Source organism: Mauremys mutica, chromosome 4 (genome assembly GCF_020497125.1).
Source record: "Mauremys mutica isolate MM-2020 ecotype Southern chromosome 4, ASM2049712v1, whole genome shotgun sequence".
Classification (NCBI taxonomy): Eukaryota; Metazoa; Chordata; order Testudines; family Geoemydidae; genus Mauremys; species Mauremys mutica.
The window spans coordinates 38260048-38282399 of NC_059075.1; the positions used below are offsets into that span (position 1 = coordinate 38260048).

General features: G+C 39.3%; 1 protein-coding gene across 4 annotated transcripts in view; it reads left to right on the top strand.

Moving 5' to 3' along the window:
• The window catches only part of CEP128 (centrosomal protein 128), a 437566-nt gene that overhangs the window by 140915 nt on the left and 274299 nt on the right, over nucleotides 1-22352 (top strand). For all 4 annotated transcript variants that reach the window (XM_045015395.1, XM_045015394.1, XM_045015396.1 and 1 more), the window contains exons 13-14: nucleotides 9479-9829; nucleotides 19448-20098. In XM_045015395.1, coding sequence (XP_044871330.1) covers nucleotides 9479-9829; nucleotides 19448-20098 — 1002 coding nt within the window. The remainder of the gene's footprint in view (nucleotides 1-9478; nucleotides 9830-19447; nucleotides 20099-22352) is intronic.

Below are 22352 nucleotides of genomic sequence, written 5' to 3' on the forward strand. Positions count from 1 at the left end.
TAAAAACATTACATTATCATTTAGCTTTAGTAACATAACATTATATACATCACAGTTCTTATATACTCTATCTACCTAAATAGCTTTCTGTTTAAAATTCTTTAAATGCAGCCTATTAACAGGCCTACAATAAGCACAGAGATTACAACATACCTTGCTAAATAGGATACCCCATTCAAGCGATCACTGCTCAGAAAATGACTACTATGACTTGTTTCACATAACATTTCCGATCAATAAATCAAAATCATAGAATCATAGAATCTCAGGGTTGGAAGAGACCTCAGGAGGTCATCTAGTCCAACCCCCTGCTCAAAGCAGGACCAAATCCAACTAAATCATCCCAGCCAGGGCTTTGTCAAGCCTGACCTTAAAAACCTCTAAGGAAGGAGATTCCACTACCTCCCTAGGTAACGCATTCCAGTTCTTCACCACCCTACTAGTGAAAAAGTTTTTCCTAATATCCAGCCTAAACCTCCCCCTCTGCAACTTGAGACCATTACTCCTTGTTCTGTCATCTTCTACCACTGAGTACAGTCTAGATCCATCCTCTTTGGAACCCCCTTTCAGGTAGTTGAAAGCAGCTATCAAATCCCCCCTCATTCTTCTCTTCTGCAGACTAAACAATCCCAGTTCCCTCAGCCTCTCCTCATAAGTCATGTGCTCCAGCCCCCTAACCATTTTTGTTGCCCTCCGCTGGACTCTCTCCAATTTATCCACATCCTTCTTGTAGTGTGGGGCCCAAAACTGGACACAGTACTCCAAATGAGGCCTCACCAGTGCTGAGTAGAGGGGAATGATCACATCCCTCGATCTGCTGGAAATGCCCCTACTTATACAACCCAAAATGCCATTAGCCTTCTTGGCAACAAGGGCACACTGTTGACTCATATTCAGCTTTTCGTCCACCGTAACCCCTAGGTCCTTTTCTGCAGAACTGCTGCCCAGCCATTCGGTCCCTAGTCTGTAGCAGTGCATGGGATTCTTCCGTCCTAAGTGCAGGACTCTGCACTTTCCTTGTTGAACCTCATCATATTTCTTTTGGCCCAATCCTCTAATTGTCTAGGTCCCTCTGTATCCTAGCCCTACCCTCCAGCGTATCAACCACTCCTCCCAGTTTAGTGTCATCTGCAAACTTGCTAAGGGTGCAGTCCACACCATCCTCCAGATCGTTAATGAAGATATTGAATAAAACCGGCCTCAGCACCGACCCTTGGGGCACTCCACTTGATACCGGCTGCCAACTAGACATGGAACCATTGATCACTACCCGTTGAGCCCGACCATCTAGCCAGTTTTCTATCCACCTTACCGTCCATTCATCCAGCCCATACTTCTTTAACTTGCTGGCAAGAATACTGTGGGAGACTGTATCAAAAGCTTTGCTAAAGTCCAGAAATAGTACATCCACTGCTTTCCCCTCATCCACAGAGCCGGTTATCTCGTCATAGAAGGCAATTAGGTTAGTCAGGCATGACTTGCCCTTGGTGAATCCATGCTGACTGTTCCTGATCACTTTCCCCTCCTTTAAGTGGTTCAGGATTGATTCCTTGAGGACCTGTTCCATGATTTTTTCCAGGGACTGAGGTGAGACTGACTGGCCTGTAGTTCCCTGGATCTTCCTTCTTCCCTTTTTTAAAGATGGGCACTACATTAGCTTTTTTCCAGTCATCCGGGACCTCCCCCGATAAAATATCAGATATAAAATTGTTTTGATAACATGGATGTGACAGTAATTATGTAGTTGTTTGTTGTAATTGGACTGTGGTAGTCTGTTTTATTTGATGGCAGTATTTATGCCCTTAAATTGTCAGTTCCTTAGTTTTTAACTTTTTTTTTTAAATTGGGAATAGTTGTTATTTATGTTGGAGATGTAGCATTGTACTCTTCTAAACTTTAAGTTTTAAAAGTGTTTCTTTTTTTCTTCTCTGGATTTAAATGGGTATTGTATATTTTTAATTATTTTTATATATTTTTAGTTTTGGATTCAGGATACAAAAATGATAATTAAGGGATTGCATTATTGCTGGAAAAATTATAGTCACTAGATATATTACTGTAACAACCTATTAGTATGTTCCAGATCACTGGTTTGTAGGATAATTCTGGAAAAAAAAAATTGGCCAGGAAAACAAAACCATTGGCCATGATAATCATCATATGAAAAAAACAGATCATAGAACAAAAACAAGTTTAAAACGTACAGTTGAGAATACTGTCTACTTTATATAATTTCTCTCAGGGACCTTCTGGTTACCATGTATATCTTTCAGCTAAACAGTATTCACATATCACTAGGGAAGACAAACAACCATATAAACATATGAAGTTCAGTTGTAGCTTGAACAGAGCCTATCAAATTGAAAAATGTAGTTTTAGAGCCAGTAATGTAGAGTCAGATTCTATTGTACAGACAGATCAGATGTTACATTGGTATTCAACTGCTCTATTAGTTTCTCAACAGATTCTGATAAAGTAGTTTCCTATATTATTTTACTTTATGTTTTATAGGTTTTGGATCACTTCTTCCATTTCTTTCTTGGAAACACCCCTTTAGCTGAAGAAAAGTGTTCCATCTCCCTTATTTCTAAGGACATGGTATTCTGGAAAATCTAGATTTTCTGTTCATTTCAGTTCAGGTCTTTAGATAAAAATCCTTTATCACCAAAGTCTGTCAATTGCATGATCATGGGTTGGTTAGCCTCAGCCATTCAGTAAGCCTTATGCACACCAAAAGTCATACTACCCTTCCCCAGGCGCTTCAAAGTCCATTAATTCACCCTCTTCTCTAGCGAACAATATTTCTACTCCATTTTACCCTATATTTTCCTGTTTCAGGAGTTCTGGTGTTTGGATTGGCTTCTGGCATCAAGTGAAATCAATCTGGTTCTGTCTTGATCTATTTTCTGGCATTTCCTCCATGTAACAAGCTGGCCTTCTCCCCCACTCACAAAGGACCCACTGCTACACCCAGAGTCTCTTTCCAGGCAATTTTATTTTTTGAAACACAAGCTAAACAGACAAAATCAGTTCCTCAGCCTACCCTAGACTACAGCTCCCAGTGTTTTCCCCCCTTCAAGTCTGTCCTTCCAGCTTTTAGGCGTCCTGCAGGAATCTTCTGTGTTACGTTCACTGAGCACTACCAGCCAGGGCTTTCTGCCTGGAGGGCCACTTTTTCCTGGCAGATTCCTACTGCCTTTTCTCCCAAGGGCCTCTGGCAGCCTCTTCTAGGAACTTCCTGCTGCTCCTGCTTTCTTCAGCTCTCTGGCTCCAACTCACTGGGTTTCTCTCAGCAGGATCCCACTGCCTCCCCTCACAGGGGACTTTGGCGGTCACTCCCAGGGAACATTCTGCTTCTGGTCTGTCTGCCTATTCCCAGGGAGCCAGTAGTGAGAGCTCCATGGGTATACCTACACTGCAATTAGATACCCGCAGCTGGCCCATGGCACTGACTCAGGCTTGTGGGGCTCGGTTAAGGGGCTGCTTAATTGTGGTGAAGATGTTCGGGCTTGGGCTGGAGCCCGGGCCCTAGGACCTTGCAAGGTGGGAGGGTCCCAGAGCCTGCAAGTCTACACTGCAGTTAAACAGACCCTTAGCCTGAGCCCTGCGAGCCTGAGTCAGCTGACATGGGCCAGCAGTTGATTTTTAATTGCAGTGTAGATATACCCTATGTCTGCTCTCTCTGCCCCTTTTTGGGCTGATTCTCCAGCCTGATTCATTCATGCTTCACCCCTCTAAGGCCCAGGTGCCTTCTCTTGTAGCCCAGTTGGGGTCTGCTGACCAGGCATAGGTGCATTTGCCTTGCTCCCTCATAAAGGGCCAATGTCATCTTATGTCACCCTCATTGCATTCAATAGCTCTAACGGTAAATATGCAAAACTAATTCTTCCCCTCAGGCAGTTCCTATTGTGCTGAATGTGGGGATAGGTTGAATAACTAGCTTGCCAGAACCCCAAAAATAAATATAAAAAAATTAAGTAAAGCAAGACTGGTTTAGTTATTTCTAGATAGAAAGTTCTATTTCACTTGCAGGAATTGCTAAATAAAATGTACGAGCATATATTTGAATTAATTCTTTAGATCCACAGGTTAGATTTTCCCTGGTGGAAATCAAACTGGTTGCTGGTGTCTATAACTTAATTATATCTCTTTGTGCTTAAGGATAAATAATCCAAAGAAATGTTTCCCTACAGTGAATATTATTATTCATAAAATGGAGGTTAACATTTTACTTCTCCACAGTGAGATGAGTGTCTTCAATTAATTGAACATTGTTTTCTGTACTTTGCTTAAGCTTAGAATAATGTTTCATTAACAAGTACATGGAAAATGTAGTTATATGAACAAGATGTGTTCTCTTAAGGTTTGTGGAGAAATAATTATTTTTAATGACCCAGAAAGTCTGGAAAACCTATTATTTTGGACTGACATCCCTTATGCTATCACCAGAGAGTCAGTAAATGGAAAGTGATAACAGCATATGTAATCAAATATTGTTTGGTGAATGAGTCAAAAGGTTAGCCATTGTATAAAAGCTGTGGAAGGGTAGGCATAATGATTTCTGATGTTTTATTTGGCTGCTTTAACTTCTACCATGTTCCAAATTTGAATCCATAGTCTTCAAAGGTTATGGTATATAAATATTGTACTTAAGTATCTTTTTAAAAAATTCTCCTCTTAGGCAGATTTTACAAGTTTAAACAGTTACTTTTCTTGATGAGCCAAAAATCATATTTGTGTATAGGATAGTAGAGCAAGTTTGTGGTCATTCTCTATATTTACACTTTCACCAGTAGACACATTTCCATTTTACTTTGTTGATGTTTATATAAGACTTAGCTTGGTATTCTTATTTATTATTTTAATATTTGTTCTACTGTTGTGCCTAAGGGTCCCAACTAAGATACAAGTCTCATTGGTCTCATCCTTGTACAAATACATAATGAGAGACAGTCACTGTCCGGAAGAGTTTGCAATCTAAATTGACAACACAGACATGCAGTGCAAGGAGAACAACTAGTACAGAGAAGGAATATACTTGAAGGTCACACAGCAGGTCATTTGTAAAGTTGGGATTAGAAGCTAGGTCGACTTTCAGTGCAGTATCCTATTTACTAGATTACACTGCCTCTTCATACTCATTACAAGGAATGCCCAGAGAATAATGCAGAAAGTAATGTAATCTTGTTTAGTTGTCAGACAATTGTAAAATAAGGGTGACAACTCTGTTTTGATGGTGAAGGAGGGATTCTAGGGCTTTCTCCATTTTTACCCACTTATCATTTTCCCCCTCTCCCAAGACCTTGCATTAGGCTAGCTCCTGCTTCTGGCAAAGGAAGACTGAATGCTGCTTCCTCTGAAATCAAACACTATTACTTTTGGATTAGCCAGAAGGAGTTGCTCAATAGTTATATGACATACTCTGCCAAAAGAGGCTAAGTACATTGCCTCTAACTTGGTTCTTGCCCTGTGCTAAAGACAGTAGTTAAAACCATTCATACTTATTGTTTTGTAAATTATTAACCTGACTGGACAATGGCATTAACAAATCATTGCCTGTCTCATTCACTGTTCTTACAGCATCTCAGGAGTAGAAAACTGCTACTTCATAATCTATACCTTGCCTAATGCTTGGTTGTTCAGAGTCTCTAACTCTTACTAATGTTAATTGTATGTGCACACAGTGAGGGAAAAATTATGTTTGAGAAAGGCAGGCCTATAGTTAAGAGATGTTGCTGTTAGCACCTGCCCTCCTCCTCTTAATGACTGGTTAACCAATATTTATGTTTTTTCTTTTCTTTTTACAAACGACAATAAAAGAGCATACATTCAATGCTCGGTGCACTCTGGCAATCACTTTTTAAGAATACACTAATAAGGAAAAAGACCCCTCAGTTACCGGCAGTCAAATCAAGTAATGCAGCAAGAGTATAAATATAAAAAGAACTTATCAACCTGCCCACACAATCTCGAGTCCCACACCACCACTAACCAGCCCTACTGAACAGTCATCTCCTCACAGGTCAGGGAGTAAAAACGATGTGCCCTGAAAGCTAACAAACATGGGCTATAGAGGCCAGTGGAAGAAGCAAGTTACAGTGATCTGGGGCCTTAGTGTAAAATGCCCTGCTAGCAAACCTCTCTTTCTTCACAGTGGGGCTTCCTCAGGTGTCTTCACTGACTACAGCTGTGGCAGGATGTCAGGAGAGAGGATTTCTTTTAGGTAGGTTCCAAGCCACTTAAGGCTTTTTATAGGTCAAATAGTCATAAAATGAATCCAGAAAATGATAATTACTTTGTTCAGTGTTCTCAGAGAGTGATGCTGGAAAAGCCTGGAATCCAAGAGTGGCTTCATCTATCCTTTAAAACTCAGGATTTTACCAAGATAAAATAGCACTGTGTGCTTCTTTTTCTTTGTCTAGTTAATCTTGGGAATAAGCATCATTATCTTGGTGCTTTGTCAGCAATATTATGAGATCATCTAGTTAATAGTTGCCCTGTGGTTTGTTTGTGACCTTTGCTGGACTGGTATATCAATAAGATACAGACAGACTGTGTTTACTTGAGTTCAGATGGAAATAACAAGTTATAAAGTCTTAGTACTAGTGAGTAGAGAATTTACAATATTAGATGGTTGATAATTAATAGTAATTTTTTTTATTAAAGGTATGGTTGTTTATATTTCTCTTTAGCCCAATGTAGATGCCTCTCCCATCTCTGAAAGTCAGCCTTTCACATTACAGGACCATACAATTTCACATACCAAAGCAGATGAATAATCCATCAAATCTGGTATCCAACCTCTGGTAGCAGCCAATGTCTAATGTTTTGGATAAAGGCAAATGCGCTTTTCCACCATAATGTGCCTGGTCAGTAGCATAACTGTGTACATGGAGGGAAGCAGGGGAATTCCTTCTTGGTGTTCTGAAGCATAGGAGATGACATGCACACATTAGTCTGAGAACCCTTAAGGATAATCCTTTTCTTTTTACCCATCCTTATGCCCTTTTTGCATGGCAATCCTTCCTGCTGAGGACATGGAAAGGCTCCTCTTACAACTCTTGAACATCTCCCTTTCATCATCTGGTATAGGTCATGGCTTCTTCTGGAGGCTCTGTGTTGCAATTGTATTGGCTAGTGGGGTTAACTGTAGAATCATAACAATCAGACTTCTCTTTCTAGAAGCTGAGCCTATTGCCTCCCCAGTACTATTTCAGCATCTGCTGCTCTCTGAAAAAGAGGTGAAGGTCTCAAAATCCAGCCTCAAACATTCTAGTACATAAAGTTGCCTCTGGACTCATGAAGGCAGCCAGATTGGGTGAACACTAAAAGATCAAGTTTCTACAAACATCACCAAAGTGGGGAAAACAAAGATTACATGATACATAAGCAAAATTACTGCTAATAAATAGAACATAAGAACAGCCTTACTAGGTAAGACCAAAGGTCCATCTAGCCCAGTATCCTGTCTTCCAACAGTGGCCAATGCCAGGTGCCCCAGAAGAAATGAACAGAACAGGTAATCATCAAGTGATCCATCTCCTGTCACCCATTCCCAGCTTCTGGCAAACAGAGGCCAGGGCCACCATCCCTGTTTACCCTGGCTAATAGTCCTTGATGGACCTGTCCTCCATGAATTTATCTAATTCTTCTTTGAACCCTGTTATAGTCTTGGCCTTCACAACATCCTCTGGCAAAGAGTCCCAGAGGTTGACCGTGCATTGTGTGAAAAAATACTTCCTTTTGTTTATTTTAAATCTGCTGCCTATTAATTTCATTTTGTGACACCTAATTCATGTGATATCAGAAGGAGTAAATAACACTTCCTTATTTACTTTCTCCACACCAATCACGATTTTATAGACCTCCTTAGTCGTCTTTTTTCCAAGCTGAAAAGTCCCAGTCTTATTGATCTCTGCTCATATGGAATCTGTTCCATACCCCTAATCATTTTGTTGCCATTTCCTGTATCTTTTCCCAATTCTAATATACCTTTTTTGAGATGGGCCAACCACATCTGCATGCAGTATTCAAGATGTGGATGTAGCATGGATTTATATAGAGGCAATATATTTTCTGTTCTCTTATCTATCCCATTCCTAATGATTCCCAACATTTTGTTAGCTTTTTTGACTCCCGCTGCACATTGAGTGAGTGGATATTTTCAGAGAACTATCCACAGTGACGCCAAGATCTCTCTCATGAGTGGTTACAGCTAATTTAGACCCTATCATTTTATATGTATAGTTGGGATTAGGTTTTCCAATGTGCATTACTTTGCATTTATCAACATTGAATTTCATTTGCCATTTTTTTCCCCATGTTATTTTCATGAAGCATTTGTGGAGCTTTAATATACAGAAAGATGCTTGTATAAATTGGCGAGACTGCAGACTCATTTATATATAGAGTGATGAATGTCAGAAATATGTAAGATGTTTAAAATTGCATTTCTTTCTTTCACCTTCTATATTAAAATTAAAATAGAATGAAAGCATAGATCTTGTCTTAGTGTGTTTCCTGTTCTATAATTATTTGGCCCCTATGAGAAAGTTATATACTTTTCAGAACCTCATTGAGACAGTGTACATTAGGTATGCCTTTAGGTATGACATTCTGGGCTGTTAAGATTTTTATCAGTGGGATGTTCAGTGAAATATATGAATAAGAGATGGAACACCTACAAGGATAACCCAAATATGCTGCGAAAAATGGTCCTGGTGACTCTGTAGCTGGCATTCTTATTTCTGAGTTAGTACTGAATCAATATCCCAGTTTGGTTTTAAGGGGTGCTGTGCTGCTGGAGATAAACACAGCATGTTGGCCATCTGAGGTTATTGAAAATCCAATAGTGCATTTTGAAAGAGCAGGAATAGCAACTCCAATAATCTTCCAATTTACTTAAATTCTCACAACAGTTTGTTACATAATGTTCTTTACTTTCTGTCCTAAAGTATTGCTGTGTGCTATTCATTGTTTGTAAAAATGTATTTTCAAAAAAAATACTGTTTTAGCTAGCTGTATGCTAGAATTCACAGCAAGATCAGTTTTTAAAATACCCTTTTTTAAAAAATGGTGTCTGCTTATGAAACGTTCAGGAACAGGTGGCTGGGTGAGGGAATATTTGACTTGTGATTAAATATTAGATATTGGCCTGAGTCACAAAACTTCAGCCAGGATTTTAAGCACCAAAAGGGGAGTGTTTGGATTCCAGGTACTTACAGTAAAATTCAAGATAATATAAATGTACTGTTTGTACCCTCTGTTGGAGCGCTAAGAGTTGCCATTACAGGGAGATGTATTCTGTGAATAACAGGTTTTTCCATCTTTAGTTACAATGATCTTCTAAGTTGTTGCACATAATCTATAAATAGGAAAGTGATTTATTCATAAGCTACACTGTATGTTGCTTTACTACTATTTCATATTGTGTATCCCTAAGGACTGTACTTTTATAATACAATGTGTTTGTATACAGGTGTTAACATCTGACTTGGAAAACAGGGAGAAGCAGCAGCAAAGGATGCTGGACCAGCTGAAGGAGATACAGAGCTGCTACAAGGCTTGTGAGAGTGAACGGAGGCAAACTGAACTCCAAACTGCTGAGCTGGCCCAGCAACTTGAAGAGTCTACTAAGGAAGCAGATCGGTACCTTGCTGAATTCAGGCAGTCTGAGACCCTTAGGCTAGACACTGAGAAGAAGAAAGAAGAGCTGAAAGTTAAAGCTCAGGAATCCATTCGACACTGGAAGCTGAAATATAAGAAACTGGAACGTGATATGGTGAAACAGAATGAAACCATCAATCAGCTAATGGACAAGAGCAATCAGGTAAGGGCAGCACCTTTATTTTTCCTCTCCTTTCCCTTTTTATTTTAGAACTAGAGATGAGGATGTGACATGTGCACTTGCCATCTAACAACTGCACTGTGAATTTACATAGGCCACAAAACAGCTGGCAGATTCTAATGACTTTCTTTCTGTTGACCTATGCTGGATTCATACTCTCAGCCTAGAAGTAAAAGGAGGGGTTTAGATTTATTAGGAACTGGGGAAACTTTTGGGAAAAGGGGAGCCTATACAGGAAGGATGGGCTCCATCTAAACCAAAAAGGAACCAGATTGCTGGCACTTAAAATTAAAAAGGTTGTTGAACAGTTTTTAAACTAAGGGCTGGGGGAAAGCTGACAGGTGCAGAGGAGCATGTGGGTCAGACAGAGGCATCCCTTAGGGGAGGAGCTATTAATGGAGATTCTCTATGTTCTAGTAAGGAGGAGAGAATGGAAGATGATAAAATACGGGTAGGATCTGATGTGAAACAGCAAGTGAAATAAGTCCCATTCAATTACATCATGTCATGGCAGACTGCTAAAAAGTGACAAGTTTTTAAAGTGCTTATATACCAATGCTAGAAGTCTAAATAATAAGATGGGTGAACCAGAGTGCCTTGTATTAAATGAGGCTATTGATATAATAGGCATCACAGAAACTTGGTGCAATGAGGATGATCAATGGGACACAATGGTACCAGGGTATGAAATACATCGGAAGGACAGAACAGGTCATGCTGGTGGAGGAATGGCACTATATATGAAAAAAAGCACAGAATCAAATGAAGTAAAAATCTTAAATGTACTATCTGTACCATGGAATCTATATCGATAGTAATTCCATGCTCGAATAATAAGAATATAGCAATAGGGAAATATTACCGACCACCTGACCAGGATGGTGATGATGACCGTGAAATGCTCTGGTAGATTAGAGAGGATACAAAAATAAAAAACTCAATAATAATGGGGGAATTATCCCCATATTGCCTGTGTACATGTCACCTCAGGACGGGATGCAGATATAAAGTTTCTTGACACCTTAAATGACTGCTTCTTGGAGCAGCTAGTCCTGGAACCCACAATAGGAGAGGCAATTCTTGATTTAGTCCTAAGTGGAGCACAGGATCTGGTCTAAGAGGTGAATATAGTTGGACTGCTTGGTAATAGTGACCATAATATAATTAAACTTAACATCTCTGTGGTGGGGAAAACACCACATCAGCCCAATGCTGTAGCATATAATTTCAGAAAAGGGGACTACACAAAAATGAGGAAGTTAGTGAAACAGAAATTAAAATGTACAGTGCCAAAAGTGAAATCCCTGCAAGCTGCATGGAAACTTTTTAAAGACACCATAACAAAGGCTCAAATTAAATGTATACACCAAATTAAATGTATACTCCCAAACATAGTAAGAGAACCAAAAAAGTGCCACCATAGCTAAACAAAGTAAAAGAAGCAGTGAGATGCAAAAGGGCATCCTATAAAAAGTGGAAGTTAAACCCTAGTGAGGAAAATAGAAAGGAGAATAAACTCTGGCAAATTATGTGGAAAAATATTAGGAAGGCCAAAAAAAGAATGTGAAGAACAGCTAGCCAAAGACTCAAAAGTAATAGCAAATATTTTTTTAAGTACATCAGAAGCAGGAAGCCTGCTAAACAACCAGTGGGGCCACTGGACAATCGAGATGCTAAAGGAGCACTCAAGGACGATAAGGCCATTGTGGAGAAACTAAATGAATTCTTTGCATTGGTCTTCATGGCTGAGAATGTGAGGGAGATTCCCAAACCTGAGCCATTCTTTTTAGATGAGAGATCTGAGGAACTGTCCCAGATTGAGGTCTCATGGGAGGAGGTTTTGTAAGAAATTGATAAACTAAACAGTAATAAGTCATCAGAACCAGATGGTATTCACCCAAGAGTTCTGAAGGAACTCAAATGTGAAATTTCAGTTCAACTTACTGTAGTTTGTAACCTATCATTTAAATCAGCTTATGTACCATATGACTGGAGAATAGCTAATGTGACACCAATGTTTAAAAAGAGCTCCAGAAGCGATCCCGGCAATTACAGGCTGGGAATTACTAACTTCAGTACTAGGTAAACTAGTTGAAACTATAGTAAAGAACAAAATTATCAGACACATAGATGAACATAATTTGTTGGGGAAGAGTCGACATGGTTTTTGTAAAGGGAAATCATGCCTCACCAATCTACTAGAATTCTTTGAAAGGGTCAACAAGCATGTGGGCAAGGGGGATGCAGTGGACATAGTGTACTGAGATTTTCAGAAAGCCTTTGACAAGGTTCCTCACCAAAGGCTCTTAAGCAAAGTAAGCTATCATGGGATAAGATGGAAGGTACTTCCATCGATCAGTAACTCGTTAAAAGATAGAAATCGAAGGGTTGGAATAAATGGTCAGTTTTCAGAATAGAGAGAGGTAAATAGTGATGTCCCCGAGGGTCTGTACTGGGACCAGTTCTATTCAACATATTCATAAATGATCTGGAAAAAGGGGTAAACAGTGAGGTAGCAAAATTTGCAGGTGATACAAAACTACTCAAGATAGTTAAGTCCCAGGCAGACTGCGTTGAGCTACAAAAGGATCTCTCAAAATTAGGTGATGGGGCAACAAAATGACAGATGAAATTCAATGTTGATGAATGCAAAGTAATGCACATTGGAAAACCTAATCCTAACTATACGTATAATATGATTGGGTCTAATTAGCTGTTACCACTCAAGAAAAAGATCTTGGAGTCATTGTGGATAGTTCTCTGAAAATATCCACTCAATGTGCAGTGGCAGTCAAAAGAGCGAACAGAATGTTGGGCATCGTTAAGAGAGGGATAGATAGTAAGACAGAAAATATCATATTGCCTCTATATACATCAAGCATGTGCACAAGGGGGATCCAGTGGATATAGTGTACTTAGATAGGCCCACATCTTGAATTTGGCGTGCAGATGTGGTCCCTCCATCTCAAAAAAAGATATATTGGAATTGGAAAAGGTTCAGGAAAGGGCAACAAAAATGATTACGGGTATGGAACGGCTTCTGTATGAGGAGAGATTAATAAAACTGGGACTTTTAATCTGGGAAAAGAGCTGACTAAGGGGGCATATGATTGAAGTCTATAAAATCATGTCTGGTGTGGAAAAAGTAGATAAGGAAGTGTTATTTACTCCTTTGTATAATGCAAGAACTAGGGGTCACCAAATGAAATTAATAAGCAGCAGGTATTAAAGAAACAAAAGGGAATATTTCTTCATACAACGCATGGTCAGCCTGTGGAATTCCTTGCCAGAAGATGGTATGAAGGCCAAGACTATAATGGGGTTCAAAAAAGAACTAGATAAGTTCATGGAGGATAGGTCAATCGATGGCTATTAACCAGGATGGGCATGGATGGTGTCCCTAGCCTTTGTTTGTTAGAAGTTGGGAATGGGCGACAGGGGATGGATCACTTGATGATTACCTGTTCTGTTCATTCCCTCTGGGGATCCTGGCATTGGCCACTGTTGGAAGACAGGATACTGGGCTAGTCTTATCCAGTATGGCTGTTCTTATGACTCCATATTAAGTACTTATACTTAAAGCTTTGCAGTCTCCTTTCTAAATGAGTATGATTTGTTAACAACACCTTAGCTTGTGAAAGCAAAAAAAAACAACTAATATTGTTTTTCCTTTTGCACTTCTGTGCACAGTTTAGATGGGGAAATGGAACTAATCAGTTTCACTTTTTGACTGTTGTAAATTAGGTTATGCTCCAATATTTGAGTTGCTAACACCGCTGAAACATGTTTACACCCCCCGCCCACCCCCAAAAAAACAGTCTGCATCATTAACTTAATACAGTATTAAAGCGGGAGGAGAGGCGGAGAATACTTTAAAACTACAGAGGAGTTTTTTAATGAAGGCAAAATGTAATTTAGAGGATGGTTTTGGTAATTGCTTATCTGCTCTGATGGCTGCCTTGTTCTTTGAAGTTCTGTTTTGTCACCCTTTCTGGTCAACATGTGTGATTTTTCTAGGGAGGATACAAGTCCATATGGGCTGTGGTGCAACTAACCATGTGCATTACACTCAGCTCTATGTTGTGTCTTTGTCATATGTGAGTGGTACAGTGTGGGCTTTTTCACCGTCAAACTAACACTAGGATCTGCATAAGGCCATACTGAATGAAACTCTGGAGGTGTTGGCTAGTGGGCTTTGGTAGGATCTTACAGCATGTCACAGATAATTTTTTCCATTGTTTTTAGTGGGGTTTGAACATCCTTTATTCAAGCAGTTTGGAGAGAGGATTGAATACTCTGTTTCTGAAATAGCTGGTGGTGCTGGACAAGAATGCTCTGAGCAGAGTTAGATGACTCTGATTATAATAGTGGTGTCTGGTCTTCATTGGAGCTCTTACTGATGGTAGTGATGATAAGAAATTCTAGGAGTACAGGCTAGAGAGTTAAGGCTGAGTACACTAGACCTTGGTTTTATGTCTCATCTAAAAGATAGCAGCATAGCTTCCCTTATTTTGTGGGATTGGTGGCTGATTTAGAAGGAACTGCACTGCGTCTTGAGTCAACAGCACAAATTCTTGCAGCACTTGGGATTTTCTTTGGAGCTCTCTCTTCAAAGTTTTCATCGTCATCTCACTCTATGCAACTTCTCAGTGCTGGTGGGATTGCAACCCAAGGAGGATGTGATTGCAGGTTTAGAGTGCTATGATTAATGAAATTTTTATCTTTCAGTAATTGGCTGAAAAATTAGCATTGTAATTGCAATTATAGAGTAATGGAGTTTAAGGGCAGAAGGGACCACGAGATCATCAATTCTGACCTCTTGTATATCACAGGCCACCCAGCATCCTCATCTTAACCCCCAAACCAAAATTAAACCAAAGTATTACAACTCACAGAAATGTAGACTGTTATGTGCCGGAGGCAGAGAAGAAGAGGGACTGAGGTGCACTAGTGCCCCAGGTCCCCCCAATGACAGGCAAGTGTTTATAAGATACACTCAAATAATTCTGGCGAGTGACCCACAACTGCACGCTGCAGAAGAAGACCAAAACCTGCCAAAGTCACTGCCAGTCTGTCCTGGGAAAAACTTCCTTCTTGACACCCCCACCCCCCATATGGATATCAGTTAGACCCTGAGCTTGTGAGCAGGAACCAGCCAACCAAGCACCTGACACAGAGAATGCTCAGTGCTACCTCAGAGCCCATTATTGGTCTCAGTAAAAGGTGTTTTGAATAATAAAAGTAGAAAAAAATGTGTATTGAAATGTGATCAAACCACATTTGGTCCATCAGCAAACCACTTTAACAGAATGTTAAGGTTAGATGGGTTCAGCCTAACATTTAAAGTTGAGGAAATGCCAGATCAAAGATTGCACATAGAACTTTAACTCTTTCCTGTTGTATGTGTACATTACAATACAATCATTAGTATGAACACTGTGGCAAATGGCCGACACTATTGTGGTGGGTCCTGTGCTTTTCCTTGGTATGGTGGGTCAGTGTGCTGCCCCTTGCCCTTATTCTTGGGCGTTGATGGCTCTACCAGTGCCCTGGTGGGGGAGAGAAGGGGAGCCGGGAAGGGACCCAGGTCTGCCCCCAACTCCAGATCCCAGCCCCTTCAGCAGGGTTTCTCTTGTTCCTCTGTGCCGGGGGAGTCCCTCTGCTCTGCTTGGGAAGGGTTTCTCTTCCTCTGGTACTCCTCCAAACTATAGTCAGTTCTCCTTCCCTTCTGTCTGACTGAATAGGCTTTTTTTATTAGGTCTCTGGCATGGTCTTAATTGGCTCCAAGTGCTCTAATTAACCTGTAGTAACCTCTCCTAAGTCAACAGGGAATAAGGCCCTGATCATCCTGGGGCTTATATAGCTCCCATTGAACACTCTCCTGCTGCCCTTTGGCCTTGCAGTATCTCAACACACACACTTTCTCTGTGTTGTACTGTTTGCCCATAACCGTAGACACATATATTACATGGGTATTATATTGTGTGTGCTAGAAAGACCTATGAAAGTCTCTTGTATAAATCACAAGGAGTCCTGTGCACTATACAAGATGAAACTTACAAAGTTGTAAATACTTTTTAAGCTGTTTTGGAGGTTTTGAAAAATAGTATAAGATGGAGCCTTTGTGCATGTACATATGTCATTAAAGGCAGTAATGTAATGTATATAGATGGAGTAAAGATTCTTCATGCAATCTTAACAGGCATTTCCTTGCTGTTTTTTAGTAGTGGTTCTGAGAATGCATAAATTTAAAAAATTTCCATAGAACCAACTTTCCATAGAAGAATAAGGCAACCTTCTCTGAAGAGAGGTATTTCCTGTCAAAATGTCAGCATTTTGTCCAAAATTAAAAAACAAAAAAAATAGACTACCTAAAGTTAGGCTCCGAAATGCATATGTAGGTATCTACATAAATAGCTAGATTTTCCAAAAAAGATGAGCGCCCAACAACTCTCACTTCACTTTCCTTGTACTAAAAATAGCTAAGCCTTTCCAAATGGTCTAAAAAAGCCCTACATCTTTGACCTAGAAAATTTTTGTTCAAAAGCTGAAACTTTCAGAAAATTATGAATGTTGGAAACACTTTGGCAAACTTGACTATAGCTGTTGCTAGTGCTCCATCAAAATACTGTACAGGTACTGTAATAGTTGTAGCACCAGTCATATAAAGGTTTTAAAGCGGCTTTATACATGCTAATCAACAGTTCTGTGAGGAAAGTAGTATTCCAATTTTATAGCTGGAGAAAATTTGTGACCTGGAAATGCTAAATGAATTGCTTAGGGTCACAAGTCAATTGGAGAATCAAACTACCAGTTCCCCACTGTAACCATTAGACCAGAGTCCTGATGCCATGTCTTTGTACAAAATAGCATCATACAGTGTGGTATAGAGAATAGAGCAATGGATTGGGACTCAGGAAACCTGATTTCTGTTCCTGGCTCTGCCGCTCACCTGCTGGGTGACCTTGGGCAAGTCATTAACCTGCATGCTTTAGTTTTCCCATCCGTAAAATGGGGATAATGATATTTGCCTCCTTTGTAAAACACTGAAATCTATTGAGGAACAGCAATAACTAGGTATTACAATTTTTATTCACATTTATAAAGCACAATAGGATAGTGCTTTACTCAAATTTTAAAAAAATTCCCCTACCCTGAGAATCTTAAAAATTTAAAGTAAATCAATGTAGAACACGTAATCTAGACAAAGGAAAACATTAGAGAAAGGAGGGTGAGGGTTAAAACAAAGATAACATGAGTTGTATAGAAAGTGAATAATGTATGTTTTGATATTTTAAAATAAAGACCGAGGTAGAGCAAAAGGTGACGAACAGACAGCATGGGAGTTGAATACATGTAAAAAAAAAAAAAAAAAAGGAAGGAAAGAGGTTTTGAAGCTCAGTTACAAGCCCACCAAGCTAGTTTTCGTATAAATCAGGGTTTGGCAATCTTTGGCACACGGCTCGCCAGGGTAAGCACCCTGGCGGGCCGGGCCGCTTTGTTTTCCTGCCGCGTCCTCATGTTTTTGGCCAATCGCGGCTCCCACTGGCCGCGGTTTGCCACTCCAGGCCAAAGGGGGCTCTGGGAAATGGCATGGGCCGAGGGATGTGCTGGCTGCCACTTCCCGCAGCCCCCATTGGCCTGGAGTGGCGAACCGCGGCCAGTGGGAGCTGCGATTGGCTGAACCCGAGGACGTGGCAGGTAAACAAATTGGCCCGGCCCACCAGGGTGCTTACCCTGGCGAGCCGCATGCCAAAGGTTGCCGATCCCTGGTATAAAAGGATAGATGAACACAATCTTTGTGATGGCAACTCAAATAGTGCTGTAATGAGATTGAATCTTCCTACAGATATTGTATTTAAGGTTGTTTGAATTGGATTTTTCTCTTTTAAGTTTTAATTTTTTCCCATTAAAGATGCATAAAAATGCTAAATGGTATTGGTATGTTTTTATCCTTATTTAAAAATCTGTTTGAATCTTGTTTTCCACATTAGAAGTTATCAGCACCTTGCTAACAGGTTTGACAGATGTGTGTGACATCTGAAAAAAAATTCTTACTAGTGGATATATAATATAAAATAAACTGCATGTCATTTGGGAACAAAACACAAATATCTTATTGTATATATTTTTTTTAAAATAGCGGCACACACACTTTGCATCTGAGGGTTTTAGAAACCTAAATACAGCATTTATCATGAGCTTCAGGGAACTAGCTGAAAATAATTTGGGCATTTTTAAAAATTTACAGACACAATAATCTAGTGTCTCAGATAAACTGGGATATTTTAAAAATACAGCATGAAGTCCTTGCTTTTGATAGATTTGTTGAAAGTGATGATTGAAAAATATCAAACTTGAATTTTGAACACAATTTGCAGTTATCTGAGTTTTTCCAAATATTTGCAAGCTTCATTTGAACATTGGTTGTAGCAGGCTTCCCTACTTCCCTTTTCTGCTGAGTTATCAGGATAGTTTGTTAACGTGTTGGCCTTGTGGTTAGCCTTCCACATGATGTTGTTTCATTTTCTAGAATCTTTAAATTGTTATTCCTTTTCTTCTTAGCTTTCATATATTGTCTCAACAATGAGAAAGTGTATAATACATATAAAACGTACAAATATATGTACATATTTTTAAAGTTCATGCAAGCAATCACCGTTTAAATACTCGAAAAAAATTTAGGATAAGTGCTAAATTATTGTTCTTGAATACAGTCCTGCAGTCAACATGCAGTTTTAGAAAGGCTAGAACACTGATGCACTCCCAGATAAAAACTGCTATGGTTGACACTCTGTCTTTAAATCCATATATTAATATCTTAACATGTCTGAATTTCTTTTAAATGTAACATAGTTTTTTGTCTTGGGATATTTTAAAATAAGTTTTATTTATAAGTAAACTCTTGTACTGGTATTTGGTAGCCTCCTTGGAAACAGTCGGCATAGTTTACTGTCAAATAATTAAAAAGTCCAGTAGTGGATATAATGTAATATAGGAAAATCTCTTGCAGGCCCTTATCATTGCCTCATCTTGGTCCATGAATATAGTGACACTCCTGATTAGTAGCAGAAAGTATTGTAAGTTCCCATATACTTTGGGAAAGGAATTTTTAAAAATTATTTTATAATGCAAACAGATACTGGAAAAAGAAACAGGATGTGTAAAATTATTGGTCAAACAGCATCCTGGGCAAGCCAAAATACTGAAGGATAAATATTCAGATGCCCATAAGGTAGTTTCTCTGCTTTGCTTATTTCTCTTTCTTCCATAGTACTATCCTGTAGAAAGCAGACTGCAAAGCGGATGGGAAAAATGGAAGACTGACTCAAATTGGCCCCTATTCAGTTAGTTGCTTAAGCACACGCCTATCCTTAAGCTTTCGATTAGTCCCATTGACTCAGTGTAACTACTTGCATATTTAAAGTTAGCTAAACTCCCAAGTACCTTTGAATCAGGGCCATAATCTGTAAACATTTTCTCTTCTCACAGTATAAAGTTTGTTTCTTGCTTCCAAACAGCATAGTTTTCACCAAATTTTGATCTAATGAATTTTTAGGGGTTGTTTTTTTTTCTTTTTCTTTTTTTCATATTTCCTAGGTCCTTAAAGAGAAGGATGACCTGAAGGCTCAGCTTCTCTCTGCTATACATCAAATAGAAAACCTTCGCAAGGAGCTGAGTGATGTGCTTACAAAGAGGGCCCAGCAAGAAGAGGAACTCCATTGTAAGGAGGTGAAGCTCAGTGAAACCAAGTCTCAACAGATAGTTCTTGAGCAAGAGATCAGGGAAGTCCACGATAAAGCAAATAAACTGGAGAGTGAGTTGCAAAAGCAGATCCTGGTACAGAACCAGATGAGAAATGAAAAAGAACGTTTAGAGGAAGAGCTTGAAACAGCTAACATGATCAATGAAAAAGATCAGGAAAGATTCTTAGAGATGCAAGAAGATATAAAAAACTTAAGTGCTATTCGGGCAGAGCTGACAAACAGAATAGCAGAGGAAGAAAAAGTCAAGAAAGAGATTCTCAAGAACTTTTCAGACCTTCAAAAACATCAGGAGTCTAAGCAAGAAGAGATGACTACAACTAGCTGGCAGCTGAAGATGGAGAGAGATGTTCACCAGCAGGAGCTGGCAGATCTTAGATCAGAGTTGAAGAATGTGAAAACAAAGCATGAGAGAAATGTTCAAGAGCTGATGAAGCTCTTTAGGCAAGAAAAGGATGAGACAGAGAACCACATTAGGAGGCTGAAGGTAACTTTGCTGAATAATTCTGCTGTTGATTTTTTTTCTATTAGGTGATGAAGTTAAAAAGCATGAACTTTTAAAGATCTTTATAGATTTCTGAGCACTGAAGAAAAGATAAAACTAACAATAATGGGGTTTATGCATATTTAGTCTGGTTGAAATGGATTATAGCAAATCAGGGACCGCTTCTGCAGGAAGCCTTTTAAGAAGAATTCTGGAGTTCCAGTAAAGGTAGAAGTGACGATAAATGATAACCTAAAACAGAACATGTTTCAGAAGTATATAGGTTGAAAGATCTGGGTGAAGCCCTGTTGTGTCCATAGTAGCTTTAAGACAAAAGCCCTCATTAGTACAACAGTAACTTTGGTAAATTAGATTATTGACTGCGTAGAACAGGGCGTGTAAAGCATTGGAGTTCTAACACTTTGATACTAACCTTTCTGACTACTGTCTTTTTAACTGTTACCCCTGCTATATTATGGACATATCATGTCCCAGAGATGCTGCATTTCTGTAAGTGTGTGTATTGCACAATAGCTGAAATAGCATCACAGGCACTCCAGGAACAGTTTCTGAATATGAATCATAGTAGCATGTCGAATTTGCAAAGGTTAGTTTTAATGACTCCTTGTATTTTAAAGTGTTTCCAGAGTGTACAATTTCCATATCATTTACAAAAAAAACCCCTACCCAATAACTGTACCGTAAAAATATTTTATGAAGCAGACTGTTAAATGTATTTAGAAACAAGTTCACATTTTTAGTGCAACTCATTTGCTGCTGACTCCAGGCTATATGATTAAAAAGGAAGAAAACAAAAGCATTTTATATTTAATAAGACTGATCTGAATAAAACCTATGTGTATTTAAACTGAAATGGATACTCTGAATAGCCTTATTAATTTTCAACATTTGACTGTACATCTATATGATCAGTCATCTATTACATTTTTTATTAGTGTAAACTAGTGTAGGATAATAATAGTTTGTATTTATTAATAAGCATTTCCGTAGTGCTACCAGTGTACACAGTGGTTTACAAAATAGTTTGTAGACAGTAAGGTGTTCTGGGTAAGGGATATGTCTGAAACATGTAGTACATTAAACCTAAACATACTCTTCCCAAACTGAGTATTTTTTTGGTAAAAAACAAAAACAGGCCTCTTAAATGAATTTTCTATCAATGCAACCATAAAAAATCTAGGACATTCCTAGTTAAATCTTCAGCTATCTTTTATAACCTACAACCCTGATTTTGCCTACTCCAGGTAACCTTACCCTCATCAACCTCCTGTAACACACGTTTCCTTCTTTCTTTATACACAATGTGCAACTTCTAACTTTAGCCATGTGGAGTAGTTGGAAATGGATGTTTTTTTCTTTGCTTAGAAATTTGAATTGGTGGTACTTTGAAATATATGGTTAACGCTTGCTGTGCCAAATTTTGAAAGTTATGCTTAAGTGTTGGTTGATATGGAAGGTGTTCAGATATTAGTGATAGATAGCAGTATAAAACCTTAAAATAGGTAGGTGACTGTTAATGGAGGGAGCAGAGGGAAGAGGTGTGTGAGTGTTCTAGGTGGTAAATTCCTCAGAACGGAGCTGTTGATGACTGTATTCCTCAATTCAGGCAGCTTAAACCCACAGTACAGATATTGTAGTAAGAGGCTTGGTATAAGAACCTGAATAGAACAGAAACTTAATGTTTTCATGCTGCCTCTGCAGAATCCAGTTTTACCAGCACCCTTCACATTCTTGCTGTTCCCTCCCATGCTCCTCCTACTTAACCACTGACCTCTTCCTCCTTTCCCACTCCTCCATCCCCTTTGGCTTCCATGGAGATGCTGTATGGTGTGTTAGATAAATGGGGAGTAAGTAGCAGGAGTAGTGAGTAGTAGTTTGTGTGAAGCAGGAGAGGCAGTGGAGCATTGGGAATGTTGTGTGTATATATGAGGGAACCTGGCATGGCGCAGGCCGGAGTGTGTGTGTGTGAGACTTGTGGTTGGGAGGAGCCCACTGTCTCTGTGCTGAAGCGTCAGTTCTTGAAGGGCTCCCGTGCTGCAGAAGTAGTAGGCTTTTAGTTCTATTTTATATAGAAATTGCAATGCTACCTTAATTATGTAGTCACTACTAGTGTCTCCATTCTAAACACAAGTAAGCCGAAGCACAGGGATTTAAGTGGCTTGCTCAAAAGTCCCTTGGTGAGCCAATTACACATTCAGAAATAGAGCCCCAGAGTCTTGACTCTGTCCTCAGTTCT